The sequence below is a fragment of the Diabrotica undecimpunctata genome, chromosome 3 (assembly GCF_040954645.1).
Source record: "Diabrotica undecimpunctata isolate CICGRU chromosome 3, icDiaUnde3, whole genome shotgun sequence".
Taxonomy (NCBI): domain Eukaryota; kingdom Metazoa; phylum Arthropoda; class Insecta; order Coleoptera; family Chrysomelidae; genus Diabrotica; species Diabrotica undecimpunctata.
In genome coordinates this window covers 11,969,018-11,992,675 of record NC_092805.1, presented here as the reverse complement: position 1 = coordinate 11,992,675, position 23,658 = coordinate 11,969,018, and the positions used below count along the sequence as shown (strand labels likewise).

The 23,658-nt window shown below is 31.2% G+C and overlaps 1 protein-coding gene across 7 annotated transcripts in view; it reads left to right on the top strand.

The window, feature by feature from the left end:
• Positions 1-23,658, top strand: part of Stacl (SH3 and cysteine-rich domain-containing protein) — a 707,685-nt gene that overhangs the window by 598,901 nt on the left and 85,126 nt on the right. For 2 of the 7 annotated variants that reach the window (XM_072525274.1, XM_072525273.1), the window contains one exon: positions 459-617. The exons of the other annotated variants lie outside the window; for them this stretch is intronic. In XM_072525274.1, the coding sequence (XP_072381375.1) occupies positions 459-617 (159 nt within the window). The remainder of the gene's footprint in view (positions 1-458; positions 618-23,658) is intronic. 7 annotated transcript variants of the gene reach the window in all.

Genomic DNA, 23,658 nt, shown 5'->3' with positions numbered 1-23,658 from the left:
CGATATTGTTCAGCTACTTTCTTCAAACATCTCACCATGCATTACAGCATGTCATCATAAACGCACAAAATATTAGGAGGTGTCACTCACTGTTGCACTTCTGCAACAGTATGCGTTAAAGGGTTAAATTTAAAGTACTATTAATATAATGTGTACCTAATAACTGTTGCAAAAAATTTTTATCATTTAAAAATTAGTTATAGGAGTAAAATATAAACAACCAACTGATATATTTTGTTATTGGTTTTTTTATTGTCTTATTTTTAGTAAATACTTTTTTGTGTGTATATGCGTGAATAAAATAAAATAAGAATGTAGCCATTTTGTTTAATTTATTTACATGTATAAATAACAAGAGATTTTGCTTAATAATATCGATTTTAACAACATAACTTTAAATTCCAAATTTAGTTTTAATAAAATATTGTCTTTAAACTAAAATTGCCCTCTAAATGCAGACTACAAGCAAGGTCCATCAACGCCAAATAGCGCTCCGATAATGGCGGAATCGACTTCGATGAGAAGAAGGCTTTTCGCCGGAATGAAAAGTCTGACCGGTTTTGGATCAAGGTCGAGACACGGATCGCCGGGCCATCGCTCCATCTCTCTACCAGAAAGTATGAACACTTTAGGCCTTCTATCTATCTCTGTTTGTTTTTTGTTAACCTGATATGTATGTCTTTTAACATTTTTTTTGTTGTGCAGCGTGTTTTTATTTTATTTGTCCTGGAATGATTTGAATTGTTGATGATTCTTTATTAACTATATTGTTTGCAAATAATCCATGTTGTGAGACCGTTCCCGTAGGAAAAACGTTTCTTATTTAGTTTATTTGCGGATTCTTGTTAAAAAATGTCCCCTTTAAACAAATGTAGAGGGAGCTTGGCGAAATTTTTGGACAGAAATTGTTTAAACAATTTTTTTTAACAAATGTTGAAAATCACAATTTTTGCTTCGGAAAATATTTTTTGTGTTTTTTTGTGACATTTTAAACAAAAAAAGTCTTTTACCATTTTTCTCTAAAGTTGGCAGTTTTCGAGTTATAAGCGATTTAAAATCTGCGAAATATGCATTTTCAAGGCTTGAAAACTAATATGCAAATTATTATTTTTTTGAAGTTGCCAAAGCCTAAATTAAAGTTTAAACATTAAGTTTCAAGAGTCTGATGATCAATCAGAGCGTATTTCAATTTAGACCGTTCTTTTTTAGTTGTTAATTATGCACGTCCACTCGATTCTTAAGCCGCCGCGGCGGTGGTCGTTCGCACTATATGGTGCGTATTTGACGCAGTTGTACATATCAGACTTACTTAAGCAAAAAATTTCAACACATATTGACGTTTAAATTTTGTAATAATAGTACGCAATCAATTTCAAAATCACCATGTTAATAATAAATTACAAAATTTTAATACATGTCAATATTTGTTGGGAGTTTTTTGCGTAAGTTTGTATATGTATAAGTGCGACAAAGACGCACCAAATGGTGCGGCACGTCGGCGCAATTAAAAAATACCGGTCTAAATTGAAATAAGCTTCAATTTCTTTTCACAATCCTAAAAGTGAATGTTTAAACTTCAATTTAGGCACGTGGGAACCTTAAAAATAATAATTTACAAACGAGTTTCAAAGCCTCAAAAATGCGTATTTTCGCATTTTCCTGATTTTAAATCGCTTATAACGGTCAACTTTAGAGAAATATAACAGGAAACCTTCTTTGTTTAAAATTACACAAAAAACTTAAAAAAATATTTTTCAGAGTCAAAAAGGTGAGTTTTGGATTTTGTTTAAAAAAATTGTTTAAAAAATTTCTGCTCAAAAATTTTGCACTGCACTTTTTAGATTTGAATAAATCAAAAACATTTTTCCTACGGAAGCGGTCTCACAACATGGACTATAAGAAATTGTTTATTTTTTCAGTTAAAGCGCTATAGTAATAAGGATTGAAGGAACACTGTCTTCAACACCAAATTACACCAAATCGTATGATTATATTTATATTCGCTAAATAAGAAAAGTCGATAAATTTTGAATTTTCAATATTGAGTTACATTTTCTTTCTACAGGTTTTCTGTATTTATTAAGCAAATTGGTATTATTTGCCATATAAAGGAGATTACTGTTACAAAAAGAAAATTGTATACAAAAGTTCATTTATAAGGGTATGTTTTTATTATAGAGAATATTTCAAAAGGTCAGAACAAGGTGTGTTATTTTTAGTTTAACTTTTATTTTATAGCCTGATTAATGAAGTTAAAATTTTGCTAAAACCCAAAAAAAAATAAAGCAAGGATGAAATTTGGAAATAGATAGATGAATGTCTATTTTTAATTAAAAATTTACAATCTTAAATTATCACAATTTTGCAAAATTTTTGCAAAATTGTTGACGTTTCATATATTGGGCTGTATTTTGTAATATATTAAAGAAACAATTGAAAATTACCAAGTTCTCGGGAAGAACAGCGTTGAGAATTTAAAACTCTTAGAGCAACTGGTTTTTCGCTTCTTTAAAACTCAATTCATTCCACCCGACGCAACTTAGATATAACAAATTCCCCACTTTTTAATGCCTACAATAATATTCACTCTCACAATATCCACCCATTATTATGGGACACTTTCGATTGTTTTTCTGATCAAAAAGCCCAACACATTTCTGACAATAAAATCCAAACCCAGAAACGCAAACTGGACCAACTTATCGACAGCGAAGTCTACAGTCCCTTCAAATCAACAACCTTCTACTATTGTACGCAATTTCTCAGATATTCACATATCCGATTCAGCTACCAAAGCTCTCTAAAAAGGCTTTAGATTTTGTGTCACTCCCCTTCCCATCACAACTGAGGAAATTATTTGTTAACCTGTAGAAGCTATTTTAGAAAGACGTGCTCTTAAAGAACTTTGACATTGTCATCCTTCCGGCCGACAAAGGTAATGCCACGTCATTATCAACTCTTCTAATTATTTCGACAAAATGTTAGAACTTCTCAACTATAGAAAATAAAAACGCGTCCCAAACGATCCCATCACCTATCTAGAAAAAACGACCAAATCCTTCATAAGTAAGTCCACTCTAGCTTCAGACGTCAAAAAATCTCTTATATCCTGGAAAAATTCATCCCAAATTCCAAGAATATACGGCTTGTCCCAATATCCCCCTAAGGCCCATCGTCAGTGGACACAACTGCTCCACTCAGAAATTGGCAAAACATCTCGCCTTATCCTTACAACAGTTAGACGAAAACGCCTCGTTCTTTGTCAAAAATTCGTTTTCTTGCATTGATCTTCTGACAAACATTTCCATTTTATCCTCAGATATACTACTTAGTTTTGACATTGTATCTTTATTCACTAACATTACTATTGATGCAACTATTTTCATCTTAAACTTTAAACATCAAATCCCCCAAGAAACATTATCTCTTATAAACTACCGTATGTCTAATACATACTTTTTATTCCAAAACCATTTCTATCGTCAAATCAAAGGTGCCCCAATGGGATCCCCGTTTCTCCCTCCCATTCTTTGGCATTCCTTGATGTTCTTATTTAGATTCTTATTCAGAAACACCCACCTCACAGTTTTTCCTATTCCGTGTAGCAGAAACTCACGCATAAAAACCGTTATCTCAATGCCTAGTTAGATCATCACCCCGCATACCTCAATTCAGTTATCAACACTCTTGTTTCCCGTTCCATAAGACTTAGCGACGACAATCACAGATCATCAGAAATCAATTCAACAAGTCAAACACTCTTACAAAACGGCTACCGCAAAACTCAAATCAATAGGAGCATTCAAAAACATCTAAATCCAGTTCCATTCGAAAAAGAAACCTTGCCGCCTGAGGAACCCAATATCTTTATACCTTTTATCAAATGTGTCACTGGCAAGACCAGCAAAACTCTTAACCCTTTAAACATCAAAACCATCTTCACTACTCACTCCAACTTGTCCAATCTCGTCAGATCCGTAAAAGGCCAAATCCCCAATAAAGACCATGGTGTCTACGAGATACCTTGCTCCAGTTGCCCACACATACATAGGACAAACAAATGGATAAATCCACAACCGTATTTACGAACATTTTATATCCGTCAAACATTCCGATACTACTCCATTTCTAGCCCAACATCATATTCAGACATATCGAAAATAGATATCGAAAATGCAAAACCATCGCTCCTATCCACTCCTTAAAATCGAAAATTATCAGTGAAGTCATCGAAATTGAAAAACGCCCTAACAGTTTAAACACACACGATGACGCTAAAAGACTGCCGGCAACAAGACGAGCGCTATGTTTCCGAGCATACCGTTCCCGCGCATACTGAGGGTATTAAAGCAGCTACACAAGGTAAGATTGGTCGTGACTCAATACTGAGGAGTACGTAGATTGAGACCTTGAACTCGAACGGATCCATATCCCTCTTAATAATGGCTCCAAAATGGGTGCCGAAAAGTCAAGTTTTAAATTCTCAACGCGATTCTTCCCGAGAATATACAGCTGTAGGTCCTTCTATTCTCCTCCAATATAGAGTCATTTAGCTCTCCTCACATTTATTCCTATACTCAATTTTTTAATAATAGTAATAAAGTAATACTTTTAATCCTAGAATTTAAACTCCTAAAGGAGCTATGCAATAAAGAATCATGGACAATATAAGACTTATATTGAGCAACAGTAACAACAATATATTTAGTACCTATATAATTCCTAAAAATACAGATGCTGCTGATTTAAAAGAATGAATTATCTCTTCAGTAATTACTAAAATATATATAATAGATTTATCCATATGAAATGTACAAATTTATTGTGTCAAAAATAGAAATCCAAATAAGTAAACCGAGCTGATACATCGTGAGGTAAATATAAAATTTCATGAAAATTATAAAATCAAAAGTTTTGCTTGTTTCTTGTTTCTTTACATTTTTACGTACTCCTATCAAAATATTATTAAAAGAAGTTGCGCATATTTTTATTACAAACAGTTTGGTACCAAATTAGCTCGGTACTCTAAGAGTTATGAGACATAGTCATCTTTTTGGAGTTTCGCCTAGTAATTTCAGTTCATAAATTAAAATAAAGTACTGTAAAAAATACTATAACGTAAATAAGGGTGAAAGTAAAACATTTCTTAAGTTAGTTGCTCAATATAATCATTACAAACTATAAAAATATGCATATGATAACTCTACAATTCCCCTAATCTCCTAGTCGGTTTTCGTTAAGTGTGTGCTTCCCCTGCCCAATCTGACCGAGAAACATACTTCTCACCTTGCCCTTTAACCGGCAAGCAGGTCTAGACGTAATCGCGAACGTATTGTACCGCCCTAACAATTGCTGGTGAACAAAGGGAATGAGGTCGGGTTAATAACTATACTATTACAAGGGGCGGGATATAATGCGAATGTACTTCACCTATAATAGCTGAGGGAAAACTATTCTATCGCAGGTTGTGGAATAAGCGGAAATTTGTGTATAATTCAAATAAATGAATGGGTTTCCTCTTAGTAAATAATAATTATTTAATTGTAATTGATTTGAGTTGTACAACGTTATGATTTTATGGAAGAATATGATATTTTAGGCTAAAATAGTGGTAGATTGTGTATGATAAAATACGTAGAATACACGACAAACTACCAATATATTTAGACAGCTTTTCTGTGAAATCTCAAGGTGGTTAACATATTATCACTTAATGACTCTATCAGGAACAATTATTATGCGTATACAGGGTGTAAGTAAATAAGCTACAATACATATTTAGATAAACGAATTTATTAGTGTATGTTATTTTACCTAATGGGTTTTACTGTATTTGACCGAAAACACTCTACACGTGAAAAATTGAGTTTAATTATGAGTTGTTCTTTTTCTTCTTGATCTTTCTCTTTATAAGCAACTGCTTTTTCAGTGTCAGATTGATACCGTATGCCCAGGATACTAATAGACCTGAGCTGCCTCAAACCAGAGGAGAAATGCAGAAATCGTGTGTGGCTTAAATTACACGGTTGCCCGATTACTACAAATATTGACTGATTTCTTTTTATGCACAGAAAAGTTATTTACATGCATCATTGTTTTTATAAAATAATGACTGTGGAAATAATATTACTCAATGATAAAATTGTGATGGTTTGAAATTGATTACAATTGCCTGAATACGTTAATTGCCATCGTCTGCCATACACAATAATATGAATTCTAAAAAACCAGAATCATAATAAAAAATATAATTTAAAACTGAATCAAAGCCTCATCATGAATCTCAGGTCTGAGTCTGAGAATATATCTTCGCTATCAGAATCTTCACCTAAATTACATAATATGGGAACATCAATTAATGCATAATTTAAAATGAAACTAGTTAATAAGCTATGTGCCTACGGCCCCGCAATAATACTTTTTTCTCAGATCTTCTGACAAACAGCACAAGTGACAATAGCGGAAAATCAATTTTTTTCAAGATTCTGGGGAAATTTGAAAAAATTTTAAGGTTTATTTTGATAATTTTTTGCTCTTTTGTGGTGAAAGTAGAACGGCTGGTTGGATCGTGACGAATGAGGTGTCATTTGAGAGGATTTAGCAAATAGAATACGGTAATAAAGAAAAATTAAACAGAACGGCTTGCCAAAGGGGCTTTAGACACGTAATTTTTTCAATAATTTTCACTTTGACTACATTTTTTTCACAATCTTGTACGGAAAATATTTTAAATATCTTATCCGACATTTTTTGAATATAATTAATAGTATTCTTAAAGCTGTGAAATCTGCATTTCGTGTTCCAATGTAATATTTTAGTACTTTTCAAACAAAATCCATCGGGTTTATATCTAGATGGTTAGGTGGTACCCTGGGTATATCATGTCTGTTATTTTTATAGTCCAGTTACTGTGGCATTTTCCCTTTAAATTTTTTATAACTGCACCGATTTATTCGAAATTTTTACAGTAGGTAGTAAATTGCTCAAAAAACATAAGTTATATAGTGCCGATGTGTGCATTTACCCCTGGGGTGGTTGGCACCCCATCTAGGGGGTTGAATTTTTTACACTCAAAATAACCACGGGAATTGATAAAGAATCAAATTTTAAATAAAAAAGTCATATAAATTTTTTTCGCTAAATCAATACTTTTTGAGTTATACGCACTTGAAAAAGTAAACTTTTCGCAAAAAAAAAACATGTTTTCCAATGATTTTGTACGAATAACTCAAAAACAAAGCGTTTTATTGAAAAATCTATAATAAACAAAAATAAAGCTTATAAAAAAACAAAGAGATTTTTTTTTATTAAGTTTTATAAGTACAATACTAAGCGATTTATAATTGTTTGAAGATGACTTTTTATTTTTGGGATACTGTACTCGATGCATTTAACATCAAATATCGGAAAATGGACATCTTTTTTGATAAAAACTCATACAATACTTTTTAAAGAGCTAGAAAAAAACTTTAAAATGAGCTACGTTAAAAGCCATTTCGATTAAAACAAAGCGAAATACGAAGGAAAGAATTTGAATTACTCTAGCGTTTAAAAAAAAAACGAGCAGTATAAGTAACACTATTTCGATCAGAATTGAAATTAAACGTATATCTTTTACAATTAATTTTTTTTTTAGTGTTATTTCTAAGTTTTAAAAGTTTAGCCTGTTTAAAATGCGTATTTTTTGAAAAAATCATGTTTAAATTAAAAAATCTTTTTTTTTAGTTATATAAAAATTTACAATTTTTTAAAATAAATCTAAAACTATAAGAGATACGTAAAAATGGTTCCATACTAAAATGTAGTTTTTTTTTCAACAAAAATTTTGATATTTTTATTTTTGTTGTAGCTCGAAAAATAATAGAGATATAGCCAATTGAAGTTTGAGATACAGCGGCTGACACACCTGTAATCAGCACTTTGGCCCTTTACTATTTAAAAAGAAAGAACTTTAACATATTTTAATCTACTTAGTCTTGTAGCTTTTGAAATTACCTTCAAAATATTTTTTTAATGGATACTGTAGCTTAAAAATTAACAAAGTTATTCTAAAAACATTTTGGAGCATGTTATTTATATTTTGGAGCATCAACTTATTTTCTGTATAAATAAATGCTTTATTCAAGTATATTCGAAAAACTGGTAACAGACACACTAACACTCACACAAATATGTATATAATACATACATAATATATATATATATATATATATATATATATATATATATATATATATATATATATATATGTTATGTATATAATACATACATAAAAACACACATATATATATATATATATATATATATATATATATATATATATATATATATATATATATATATATGTTTATAATAAAAACATCATGAGTATACTTAATTTTTTTATTTAGACATTTACCAAAGGGGAATTTGTTTCGTGAGCATAGAGGTGGTTTTTAAGGGTTGAAAATAAGCAACCAATCAAAAAATGTTTCATTGATAAGAAAGGAATTTTTGAATATAAATGTACATTAAAAACTTTTGAAGTTGTTTAAAAAGATTTTTTTATATATTTTGACATAGGGGGTAGTTTTTAAGGGTTGAAGTGTTGCAATCAACCAAAATTATTTTATATAAGCAGAGAATTACATTGTAGATGATATAAATGCACTACAGAAGCGTTTGAACCTGTTAAATGATTTTTTACAATTATTTTTATTAAAAGGGATGGTTTTTAAGATTATTTAAGGGTTGAGAATGTACACAATATCCATTATTATGATTGACAATATTTCAATTACCTAATTTAACACGATTTAAATCCATAAAATGCTTTAATATAAATTTTTTTCATTATTTTCAATAAGAGGTGATTTCACCCCTTAAAAATAAAAAGCTCACCTAGCGCATATATAAGCCTAATTCCAAATTTTTAGCAAAATCGATTCAGTTATAAAAAATTTAGAGGTATTGACCTCTTTTCCTCCACAGTGACTGGAGTATTAATACTATAATCAATACCAAATTCAAAATATTTAGTTTTATATAATTTTTTAATCGTATACAAGTCTGGGCTGACATTTAAGCAGGAAGTAGAATATTTCTAGCTTTTAACTAATCTATCGTTTTACTCATTGTTGATGCAGATTTTCTTCTTCTTGTAGTGCCTATCCCTTTTGGATGTTGGCGACCATAATGGCAATCTGTATTTTGCAAACTGCTGCTCTAAAAAGATTTGTGGTTGATGTGTTGAACCACGTACCTACGTAGATTTCAGCCAGGAAATCCTTCTCCTTTCTGTTCCTTGTTTTCCTTTTACTTTTTCTTTAAGAATTAATTGCAGCAACTCATTTTTTTCGCTGTTCCTCATGATGTGACCGAGGTATTCGAATTTGGCTGTTTTTATTGTGGTTGACAAGTTTTTTCCATTTTGTATTCTTAATAAAATATCCTCGTAAGTAACGTGGTCGGTATAGAATATCTTTAGGACTTGACGATTATGCTACATTTCGAAAGCCTCAATTTTCTTGCAGGTAGCGTCCGTGAGAGTCCACATCTCAACTCCGTACAACAGTATAGGAAAGATATAACATCAAGGAACCTGATTTTTATAAGTACTTATAAATCATGGCATTTGAATAGCTTAGCCAATTTTTGAAATGCAGATCTTGCTTTCTTTATCCTACATTTTATTTCTAGGGAATGTTCCCAATTTTCTTTGACGTTCATACCAAGGTAGGTGTATGTTTTTACGCTTTCTATATCACCCAAATACCATACTATATGTTGTTCTTTGTTTACCAAAAAGATCTGTGGAAGTGTTCCATACACCTTACAATTCCTAATTTAATTTTATTTAAAATAATTTTTTTTATACATGACGCTAAAGCATTGTACATAAATGTGTGACTGTGACATAAATAAACAATAAAATGATTCATTATCGGCGGCGGCGACCTAAAGAAAGAACGAAAGATTATATGGGTTTTAAATTGAAGGATACGAACTAAGAAACATTGAAAAAATTCTTCATTTTATCTAATGCATATATAAGGGGATTTTAATTAACACATATACGAGGGGACTTCAAAATAAAATGCTACAGTGTACGTTGATCTTGTCACATGTTTCATTCTAATTTCTAGGGCACTGTTGTCAGTTCAACGAAAATATTATATAAAACCAGCTAAACGCAGGGCTGTGCGCCAGACTGCCAGTTTTGAGTATACTAAAAACTAAAACATTATCGAGCATTCTCTATCAGTCAGTCACATTTATTTAAACATGCATCCTAACAAATTCCATAATATATAATAATTTTCCATAATCCCAATTAAGTACCCACACATTGATTTGTGTTTTATTATAATTTAAAATATTTCAATTCAAAAATAATGATAGATAATCAATCTAAACATGACTTTAAATTATTATAATAAAACATTACAGTGAGATATTGGATTGTAACTGTCCCTGTAATTTTTCGTCCCGGATATTTTATAGTTTATAATACGTAGGATAAAGTATGTTAATTTTTCACATTTATTGTTCTTGTAATAAATAATAATTTAATCTCGGTAGTTTGAATGTTACTAAACTTATTGACACAAAATACAGTTCGTGTTCGGTAGGTAATTGAAGTATAAAATTACAGTAGTAGCCCAGTCTGGTTATACAAAAATCATCGATTTCACGGCAAAATGTTTCGCAGATATCTGAAGCTTTTAAGACATAGGTGGGGGTTACTAGATGACGAATAGATAAAAAGATACTCCTATTTTTACCTTGCGTTTTTTTTAAACAATAATTTATGGTCAGAATTTGATTTTTTATCTATAAGTTTTTTCCCTTATAATTTAAATAAACAATATTTATACCATTTTTTTATATCAAGAATATCTTTATTTTCCCGTTTTATCAATTAAAATTGATAAATAATTTACGGAGATATTTGCAAAAAAGCGGTTTTTTTTGCACTAATTTATAAATTTAATTCATTTTTTTATTAATAAAATAAAATGTTATTAATATATTTCAACATTGAGGAATTACCGTTCTTTAAATTTGTGTGAAATTTCCCCCCGATCGGTCAAATAGTTTAAAAGTTATTCAATTTGTTTATCCCTGGGACTAATTATTTAAACCATTGAACTTGCCCTATCAATGATGCTAGACACATTTAACAAATTTCATAGGATTCTTTAAGACTTATACTATCTCAGAAGTTAAATGAATATTGAGTTTTCATCGAAATTATTTACAAAATAAACGTTTGAAAAAGGGGTATGTTTTTTACTTATAAACAATTGTAATAACTTCTATATTTTTCAAGCTATAGACTTGTACGTACAACCATTAGATAGCTGGTAAAAAACTCACATTTAACAAAAAAAATAAACCTTCTATGAACAATAGGAACGAAGTTAGCGACAATTTTTTTGTTAATTATATCTCCATTGTTTATAAACATTAAAAAGTAAAATTTGCACAAATTTTGAATGAAAATCTAAACTTTATATTGAATTTTATAGCTATAAAATTCATCTAATTTTTCGAAACTTAAAACCTTTCGAAACGAAGTTACTTTCGAAAGATCGACATAGGAAAGTGGAGGGAAAACTGTTTTAGCTCCTCGCTCCAAAATTTAATATTAGGGTTACGGATTTATCATTCAAAAGCTTCAACAGTTCTATAGGAATTTCATCAGGTCCATTGGCTTTTCCATTTTTAGCGTTTCTTATTGCGTATTCTACTTCTTCTTTCAATATGTCTAGCCCAGTTGCATTGATTATCTGAGTTAAGTTGTTTCTATCGTCTTCAAATAATTCATTCAGGTATTCTGTCCATCTTTTTATTTTATTCTCTAGATCTACAATAAGATTTCCATCTTTGTCCAAGTTTACCTATTTGGCATTTCTTTATGCTTCCTGTTATCTCTTTTACTTTTTTGTGCATATTGAACGCATCGTACTTTTTCTCATAGGTTTCCATTTCTTCACATTGTTCTTTAATCCACTCCTCTTTGGCTTCTTTTATTTTCTTTTTTATGTGTTTATTTATTTCTTTGTATTTGTCTGGGTAATTCTTCATCTTTCTTCTTTGTTCCATCAAGTCTAGTATATCTTGTGTCATCCACCCCTTCTTTGTTGTTGTTTTTGTAAGATGTTTCTTTCCTGCTGTTTGTATAGCTGTATTTATGTACTTTATTTTTGGTTAACGTTGTTTGTATCGTTAATTTGTTGCTGCACTGAACGGAGGTTTTCATTTATTTCTTCTCCTGTTTCTTGTCGTATATTTTTGTTTCTAAGTTTATTTAAATCTAGTGCCTTTCTGTGTGGTCTTCTAATATTTTTTGGTCTCGCCTCTATCACAGTAACTACCGGGTTATGATCTGAGCCTATATCAGCTCCTGGGTACGTCTTAGTGCATTTATCAGCATTATGATACCTCCTTGCTATCATAATGTAGTCTATTTGATTTCTCAATATCTTTTCTTTGGTATGTTGTGGAGATGTCCATGTATATAACCGTCGAGGAGGTAATTTGAAAAAGGTATTTGTTATTACAAAGTCTTCACTTTGGCAAAATTGAATCAATCGATCTCCTCTGTCATTTCTGTTTCCAAGCCCATATTTTCCTACTTGTTCTCCTACCTTACCTTGACCCACCTTGGCATTAAGATCGCCCATTATTATGTTAATGTATGGAAATACTGACTTAATAAGTGAAGACAAACAACCTGCAACAAAAAGGTTCAGACCTGACAGTGAAGTCGAATAAATGAACCAAATTTTAACTTTTAAACCAATGTATGTAAAGAAAATAAAAAAAGTAAAGTTCAATAAACATTGCAAAATTTAATAAGGCAAGTGATGAAAAAATCGACTTATTTTATCAAAGCAGTAAGGCAGATTAGATTAATATTGTATATCATATTTGTAAGAAAAATAGAACAAAAATCAATATTGTTAATTATAAAAATACAAACAATTATAATTAATATAAGGAATATAATAATATAATGTGTAAAAAATTACCTGAAATTTAATTTATAAAATATATAATTATTATTATTACATCATTGATATAAAATGAAAAAACATATGTTGTTTTTCCGGGATTTTCCGAGATTTATGGGGGGTGAAAATTATGTCATCATTATTAATACTGCGACAGACTATTCGAGCAAATTAAAAAAAAGTAAGTATTTAGGGTGAACTTCAAATGGACTAAATTTTTCCGAGTTTTCCCATATTTTCCTACCAGTGAAAACTATGTAGTTATTCATATTTCGACGAGCTACCCCAGAATAAAAAAAAGAGGCTTGCAGCTGCAAAGGAAGCCGAAATAATGTAATTTGTTCCTACGTGTTGCAATTTGAAGTTCCGATGCCGAAAAAAAAACGGAGCTGAAAGAGATATCCTCTCCATCTTCCTATGTCGATCTTTCGAAAGTACCGTCGTTTCGAAAAATTAGATAAATTTTATAGCTATAAGTTTCAATATAAAGTTTAGATTTTCATTCAAAATTTGTGCAAATTTTATTTCTTAATGTTTATAAACAATGGAGATATGATTTTTTTAAAAATAGTCACTAACTTCGTTCCTATTGGTCATAGAAGGTTTTTTATTTTTTAATGTGAGCTTTTTTACCAGCTATGCAATGGTTGTACGTACAAGTCTGTAGCTTGAAAACTATAGAAGTTATTACAATTGTTGTACAAAGTAAAAAACAATCCCCTTTTTCAAACGTTTATTTTGTAAATAATTTCGATGAAAACTTAATATGCATTTAACTTCTGAGATAGTCTAAGTCTTAAAGAATCCTATGAAATTTGCTGAATGTGTCTAGCATCATGCATATGGCAAGCTCAATAGTTTAAATAATTAGCCTCAGGGATAAACAAATGAAATAACTTATAAAATATTTGACTGATCGGGGGAAATTTCGCACAAATCTAAAAGATGTTTTCCTTGATTCTAAAAGATCTAAAAGATTCCTTGATGTTTAAATGTACAAATACCATTTTATTTTGTTAATAAAAAAATTAATAAAATTTATAAATTAGAGCCAAAAAACTGCTTTTTTGCAAATATCTCTGTAAATTATTTATCAATTTTATTTAAAAAAACGGGAAAATAAAGATATTCTTGACATAAAAAAATGACATAAATATTGTTTATTTAAAATATAAGGGAAAAAATGTATAGACAAAAAATCAAATTGTGACCATAAATTATTGCTTAAACAAAACGCAAGGTAAAACTAGGAGTATCTTTTTATCTATTCATCATCTAGTATCCCCCACCTATGTCTTAAAAGCTTCAGATATCTGCGAAACATTTTTCCACCTTTTTTTTTAACCAGACTGGGCTATAGATGCATTCCAATGTTTCCTTCAAACATTTTGGATATTAGCTCAACCCTATCTTTGGTTATTAAATTTATTAGATACAGTTTTTTTTTGTTAATGATAAAAATAATACCTATCTAAAAACTTTATACATTTTTGAACGTTATTTTTATATTCAGATTTTGTGCAATTCCGTTATCTGTGATGGCAACAACGAATTGATTCACGGACCATTGTATCCAGTCTGAACACAGGTTTACATTGGGAAAAAAAGTGTACCAGTTTTATATGACGGGAAGTGTACCAAATTTTTCATATAACGTTTGAAACATGAAACATATCACAAAATTAATTATTAAGGCAAAACTTCTTTAATTTTTCTTTATACAATTTATACAACATCAAAGTATCTTGTTGTTTACAAACCCCCCAAAGTTGATTACAATCAGTTTGATTCAATAGTAGCATCTTCCAATTTCTGGATTTAACCAATCGGTTTAATTATTTGGGATAACGGCTTGTAATCCATATATCTTCAAAGTCAGCAATCAATATATTCCCAAATGCTGTGCGGTTCTGAGCATGCCGCCTTTATCAATTATTCAAAATCCTCCAGTCGAATTATCCCGTTCGATAATAAACGAAATTTATTTCGAGGTAAACTTGATATTCTACACTGATGTTCTCTGCAAGATAACTCCACTGATATGTATACCTATTTAGAGATGAATAATATTTTATGAAATATCTGAGAAAGGGAAGATTTATGTTTGGTTGATCTCTTTATTATTATGTTATAGCAGTAAAGCTCGGATATCATTTTTGGCTAGACGTAAAATGGATAGATACGAAAATATTATAGCGGCTTGGCATAACGGGATTTACTGTTACATTCGTGGGTATAAAATACATAATAAAACGTTATGGAAGAATTTTTAACAATAAGTAATAATTTTAAGAAATATATATATATATATATATATATATATATATATATATATATATATATATATATATATATGTATATATACATATATAAAATATATACAGTCTGGTGGAAATGAAAGGAATAAATTCGTTATTTCGTAAACCGGAGACTTTAAGGAAAAATCCTGAGACCCGTCGATTTTTATTTTTAAATAAGCTATTCGTAAGAATACATTTTTATTTTTGACGTCATCTATGTGAGCGTAATGACGTCATTGCTAAAATTTTTGAATAGAAAGGGGGGTATTGTAATACATCATTTGAAAGGTCTTTTAAATACCTATTCAGCTATATCAATATGTCTAAGTAATTAAAAATTAAATTTTTATTATTACAATAAATATTTATTAAGTATTATTCAATAAATACAACGAAACCTAAATTAAGTGCTCAAATTGTTTACCTTCAGCTAAAGTACAATGAGAAAGGCGTGCCACGAACTCTTCTCTAACATTCTCTAAAACTTCCGGAGTTATTTGAACAACCTCATTACGTATTCTTTCTTTCAGTTCAGTAATATTTTGTGGTCTATTTTGATACACCTTACTTTTTAAATATCCCTATAAAAAGAAATCAAGAGGAGTCAAATCAGGTGACCTAGGCGGCCATTCTATTGTTCCTCTTCGACCTATCCACCAATTTGGAAAGGCGTTGTTTAAGTAGTTGCGTACCAAGACAGCATAGAGTGGAGGCGCACCATCTTGCTGTAGCCATAAATCATTTCTGTTTGGAAACAACCGGTTCAATTCTGGAAGCAAGAAATTTTGAAGAAATTCTAAATATCCAGGACCTGTTAAGTTTTCTTCGAAAAAGTATGGTCCAATACACCTATTATCTATTATTCCCACCCAAACATTAATTTTCTCTGGGTATTGAGTACGGTACTCTTGCATCCAGTGTGGATTTTCCGTAGCCCAGTACCGATAAGTTTGACGATTGACATGACCGTTTAGTAGAAATGTAGCTTCATCAGAGAAAATAATCTTTTTTAAAAACATCGGATCTCTGTTATTTCGTTCCATTATAATGTCACAAAATTCAATTCGTCTATCAAAATCATCTTCCATAAGTTCTTGTACTAAACTTACTTTGTAGGGATGCCACTTTTCCTTCTTTAGCTGTTTAAGAACTGTTGAATGGTCCATATCATTATCTAATGCTACTTGCCGTGAATTGTTATGAGGATTATCTTGAAAAGCTAACAGAACGTCTACTTGTTGGTTTTCAGATATTGGTTTTCTACTACCTTTAGAAAGGTCTTTAATATGACCCGTTTCTCTAAATTTTTTTCTCAATTTTGCTTACAGTGGATTGTGAAATTGGTTCTCGACGGGGGTATTTATTATTAAATAACGCACATACTTCTTTCTGCGTACGTGTTTTATCTCCATAATCAATCATTATGAGAATTTCAATTCTTTGCGTTTCAGTTAGCTTCATGTTCAAAGATACAAAGACTTTTTGAATACGTTTACTACAATAATACTATTAATCACTTGACAGAAAGATAATTAAGTTTGAATGTCCAACTATCAATGTTCATATTGATAAGGTAACTAGTTTTTTTAAAAAGGTAAAAAGTAGATAAAAAAGACATTTCATTACCAGTGATGGCCTTTATAAAATTTATTTTTGGGTGTCAATAATACATCATATCAATACTTAATAAATATTTATTGTAATAATAAATATTTAATAATTTTTTTAAATAATTACAAACATCAAATACTCAGACATATTGATATGGCTAAATAGGTATTTAAAAGACCTTTCAAATGATGTATTACAATACCCCCCTTTCTTTAAAAATTTTGGCAATGACGTCATCACGCTCACATAGATGACGTCAAAAATAAAAATGTATTCTTACGAATAGCTTATTTAAAAATAAAAATCGACGGGTTTCAGGATTTTTCCTTAAAGTCTCCGGTTTACGAAATAACGAATTTATTCCTTTCATTTCCACCATACTGTATATATATATATATATATATATATATATATATATATAAACTTGAAGCAAACTTACTACAAAGACTTCTTTGTCTCTCTTCTCCAAAGGACTAGATGGCAGCTAATATTTTTTATAAAATAGCTAAGAACGCATCGTCTTGTAGAAATAATTTGCAATTTTCTACTTTAAAAAAAAATAGTGTAAATAATATAGAAAAAGAACTATTCACAACTGGTCAAACCTGCCATTCTATGACACGTGTTTCGCTATTTCTAACTCATCAGATAGAACTGTTGGTAAAACGAAATGAATAATATTTCCGTTCGTATCGTTCCCAAGGCGAAGAACTTCATGGTTTTGTACAGAAGTAAAGGGAGAATATAAAGAAAAGAAAAAAGTTCACCTAAAGTACATGTTAACCAAAACACAAGAGGCATACTATAATTATAAGACAATTAGAAACGCAACACATGCACTTAATCACTGGGAACACTTTTCGAAAGTTCCATAATGAAACATGATTTTTACAGTCTGCAAAAGAAAATATGGAGCTTTATAAGAGGTCAAAGAATGGAGGTAAAGGAACTAATAGAACCAAAACACATAGAAAAGGATACGTGGATTGACTACCTAAGAAAGCTCAATGTAGAGGAAGAACAAACGACGCTAGAACTGGAAACACCATAAATGACTACAAATGAAAAACTTAATATAAATGTACAGGAAGTTCGGAAAATACTTGAAAAGCTGAAGAACAGAAAATCAGCAGGTAAAGACGGGATACCAAACGAATTACTGAAATATTGTGGAGCAGCAACGACAGAACAATTAACAACATAAATTAATAAAATTATAAATACAATAAAATACCGGCAGAATGGAGAACGAGCGAACTAATTCTACTATTCAAAAAAGGAGATAAAAAACAGCCAGAAAACTACAAAGGTATAAACTTAAATTAAATACTACGCTAAAACTTACAACTAATATTTTACAAGTGCTAATAAATCAGAAATTAATTTAGCAGATGAACAACACGGTTTTCGTAGTAAAAGATCGTGTACAGATATATATGCAATATTCCTTATAAAGCAAATTACTGAGAAATCACTAGAGTATAAAAAACCAGCATTTCTGTGTCTTATTGACCTAAAGAAAGCATTTGACAGAGTATAATAGACTTCTGTATAATAGAGAAGTTTCCTAAATATTATAAAAACTATCGAAAACATCTACCACAATAACAAAATGGAAGTCAGAATGGATGGACAACTTACAGAACTTATAGAAATAGGCAGTGTAATAAGATAAGGGGATTTATTGAACCCCATGCTCTTCAATTTAATCATGGATGAAATTATCAAAAGCGTTAACAAAGGAAGCGGATACAAAATGGGAAAAAAAAAATAAAACTACTGTGTTACGCAGACGACGTAATATTGATAGCCTAAGATGAAGATAGTCTGCAAAGACTGGTCCACAGATTTTGAGTACCAAGTAAAATACCAAGAGATAAAACACCAATCGACAAAAGAAGTATCGGTCGATCGCGCAAAAGATGTAATGACAACCTTCCATAGAGGTGTTAATCCGCCAATGAACAAGCAGTGTTGCTTATAAAGATGAAGAAGAAGAAGAAGTATATCGGTGAGTAATAAAAAACCTTTCAGTCAAACACTGACTAGTGCAATCTATTTTAAGTACAATACATCAAATATAAACGACATAGGGGAGAGTAACATAAGATGGGACACTTTTTTTGTTCCAAAGAATTTTAAACAATCATTAAGGCAAATGAAAAAACAAAATATGGAAACAGAAACTTTATAACATTGACAAGAAACATTTTCATAGATAATATGTAAAAAAACAAAACTTTTTTTTCTAATTTAAAATGCAAAAAACTTTGCAAATGTCCCATTTTAGGCAACCTATATCCTAAAATGGGACATGGGGTTACTCAAAAAGGGACACTAAGTACAACAGTTGATACATGTGAAATAAAGTTCATCTAAAATTCCACAAGTTTCATTTGCCCAAAGGCAACAGTTTTTGCACTGATACCAGTCCTCTTTGCTAGATGCGTAAATACATTTACACACTGCACACAACTCCTTTTCTTCGCGCTCTTTTTTTTGTTCTGAGTCTAGCTTTCTTTTGCCTTTTCCACTTTTATTTTTTGTATTTTCATTCGCTTCAAGTTCATTTTTATACGGAGACTCAGTAAGAATGGTTGATGGTAGGGACCTATTAGAATTCATTTTCTTTTTTCTGCTCCGGGCTACTGGAACAGGACTTATCTGCAATATGCTGATATGCTTTTTCTGAGATTTTTCACTTTCGTCCTGGATTTTTGATGTTGAAGGTTGTGGATTATTTAAGATTCCGGCGTTTTCCTTTGATTTTTTCTTATTCGGGATATTTAGTGACTGATCTTTACCCAGAATGGACACTTCATTGGTGTTACTTTCAATAACTAGAGGGGGAGGGGCTTCAGTTCTGTCGTTTTCTTCCAAAGGTAATTCTGTCGTTTTACTTGGGGCAAATTCGTATTCCTGAAATATGTCGGGGTTGTATGGCCATATGCCAGCTGCTCTAAAACCATTCATAGCAGTTTTAACAGAGGCTGCCTGTGAAAAAGCATCAGTTACCGCTGCAGCAACCTGATATATGCCAAAAGTACGTCCAGGGTGGTTTTTCATCCATCTATTTAGCCCAGCGTCGTAGAATGTCATAAAAGGTTTAAAAAATGACACATCTAATGGCTGCATTTTGTGCGTGCAATGAGGAGGCAAGCTTAAAAGGATAAGATGGTTTTCTCTTGCAAAATTGATTACGTCTAAGCTTTTGGTGTGCGAGACATGACCGTCTAATATTAATAGGACTGGTTTTTCGGCAGTAGGTCTTACATTATCCACAAAATATTTCAAATATTTCAAAAAAACGTCGCGGTCCATCCAGCCCTTATCTTGAGCAAATGCTACACTTCCATTGGGAGCATTATCCATAAGCTCAGGTTTTATCCTCTTACGAGCAAAAATAAATGCTGGTGCTAGAAAATTTCCCGTCGCACTCATTGCACAGACGAGTGTGGTGTTCACTCCTCGTTCGGCACTTGTTAGCCCTCCTACCTGTCGTTTACCTTTCTGAGCTAGTACTTTAGACAGCTTTTGTACTGTTGTTACTCCTGTCTCATCCACATTCCATATTCGATCAGGAGACAAATCATACTTGGCAAAGATGGCTTCTAAATTTTTGAAAAATGTCGAGACAGCATTTTTGTTGAAGCCCGTCGCCCTTGCGTAGGACGTTGCTTCTGGTTTTCTAAGAGAAATGTTCGAATGACGGGACAGGAAACAATAGAGCCATTTTTTGGAAGCCATTCTTGTCACTTGGTTGAAGTTGTTGGGGATGCCGTTAATTGCAGCGAAATCGAAGGCTAATCGACGAAGTTCTTTATAGGAAACTCCAAAGAATCTTGATTCCATTTCCAAAACGTATGCTATAATTTCCTGTTCTTGCTGTTCATTGAAAACGCTACGAAATCTGCCCAGATGTTTTTCGCTGTTCTGTACCGTTTTATTTTTATTTCCCGTTCTTCTTGCGAGGGTACTTTTTGGCACATTGTAACGTTCTGCCGCGTCTCTGATGGAAAGCTCTCCTTTATGGACCTTGACAATCGCCTGCGACATATCTGTTTGAGACCACTTGCCGCGATTGGTTTTTCTAACATATTTGTATTTTTCTAAGTTGGGCATCTAGAAACAAGAAAAAATGCTGTTTACTATTCACATAGTAACTCTTTAAATAACCCTACTAACCGATAACACTTTATAAAAATATGTTTTATTTTTATTGTAATGCATACCAAATATAAGAGAAGAAAATAGAATAAGTTACCTAAGATGGGACGTCTCGACTTAGGAAACTTCTTTCTGTCCCATCTTAGGAATAATGAATATACAAAAAAATTTCATAACCCTACTTATCAGCAGTCGAAAATAAAATCATGCAACCATAGCAATATGTACAGTATAAAGTACCTAATGTTATGCCAAATAAAGAAATAAAACGCACTTACATTTTCCGAGTAAAAACACGCCTCGAATAAACCAGAATATTTTAACGAATGGCACGATAACAAGCAACGGCTTCTCACAGGACACTGCGAGATCGATGATGGCCGATATTCGTAAAACTTGTTCATACTGAAGGAAGGTTTCCGCACGGGACGGTAGATGTCAGTAGCCTCACAGAATAGACGGGCAAATTACGTGTCTCATCTTAGGTTACCGTCCCGTTTTAGGTTACTCTCCCCTATATCTTTCCTATTCTCAGGGTAATAGTACAAACATTATTTCTCTGACTTTACCAATAAGAAAAACTGCTTTATTGGGACTATTTTAGAACGTGCAATTTGAAGAGAAACCACTCAAATTACTCTTTCTCTATTGATTAGTTTTAATAACACCATTTCAGAATAAAATGGCTAAGATAAAACACTGCTGTTAAAAGGATATCCATAAAAGTGGCATTACATATGTATAAACAAAGTTTACGAAGGATGCTAGACTTTGAAAAACACTTCAAAAGGTTATAAAATTTTTACGACATTACTCCAGAAGCCAGTTGTCTGTCTACTTCAAAATCGATTAGTGTTTTGTACTTTATAGCTTCATTTAAAAGCGTTTTAATTAAACGTGCAAACTTAAGCAGATTATTTTAGAAAAAACTTGAGAATTAGTAAATTTTGTCAAAAATGTTTATCAATTAATTAATTTACTCCACAGTCATATTGAATTTATAATAGAAACAGAACATAATTAATCCATACATTTTTTAGATTTAACAATTATCAGGCTTAAAAACAAATAAGAGTTCTCCGTATTTCATAAACCTACCCATACTGACCGACTATATACAATTTATCATCCCATCCTACACAGCATTCACGTCACTGAACATTAAGCAAACAAAATGTATGATAATCTCTAAGAAGAAACAGCAAATTGAAAGAATCAGTATGAATACTTATTCCCCTTTAACTAAAAACCAATAAAATTTTAAAAGGAATTATATGTGTGATTAATACTTAAATAAAGTGGTTTAAAAGAAAAATTATTCGTTTATGGAACACTATAGTCCCAAACATACTTTATTACTAAAAACCTCTTTTAAGTTTGGGTATTTTAAACACTTATACGTATTCAACAACAACAACAGTCAACAACAATCTAGTTAAACAGGTGAAAAAGTTTAAGTATCTGGGCTGTTGGATTCATGAAACCTTAGACCAAGAACAACAGGTTAAATGTAGAATAGAACAGACAAGAAACACCTTCTTAAAGATGCGACAGTTACTCACTACCCGTAATCTTGATTTATCCCTACGATACCGCATGATAAAGTGTTATGTATATAGTGTACTGTTACACGGTGTGGAATCTTGGACGTTAACAGTCAGCTTGTTACGACGTTTAGAGAGCTTTATGTGGGTATTTCGTCGTATGCTGAAAATTCCATGGACCGACCGCGTTAGAAATGAAGAAGTTTTAAGGCGTATGAATAGAGAACGTGAACTCACAGAAATTGTCAAGAAGCGTAAAATGTCTTATCTTGGACACATATTTAGACACGACAGGTATAACTTCCTTCAGCTTATTATAGAAGGGAAAATAGAAGGCAGACGCGGCTCGGGTAGACGACAAATTACCTGGCTACGCAACATCAAAGATTGGACAGGATTAGACTTTCAAAGACTTTGCAGAGGTCATCGCCAACCTACGCTAAGAAAACGGCACCTAAAGAAGAAGAATACGTATTCTAAGCGATAAAAATTAATAATCTCTCTAGACATAGTATTGAAAATACAAGCCAGTATATAAAATTTAGCATGCCACACTTTTACTATTGAAAAGTTCTTAGTGAGCTCATTTTGTATGCTGACAATTTCTATTGAAGGGTCGATTATTGCTTTTATCATTTATTATAATATACTAAATTGACACAGACATTGACACAGATGTCAATTTTTGTCAAATTTCGGTTGACTTAATCAAACAAATAATAATTTACTAATAAGAGGAACAAAAACATTTAAAAACAATTTGTAGTAAGAATTAGAGCAATTGAAAATATTATAGGGAAACAATGCTACAATATTTGCTAGGTATGTCTGGGCCTGCTTGCCAAAAAATTGGTGTTAGGTGTGCATTACTTAAATATTTTAAGAAATACCTTATTCCTTACCATTGTAAAATATTGTTCTGAAGTTAGGCAACACGTAGTGCAGAATGTGTCTAACTGGTTGCGTTTGATCACAATAAAGTTAGATATTAACAATATTTGAATTATGAATATGTTTATTTTATGATTTATTGTTTAA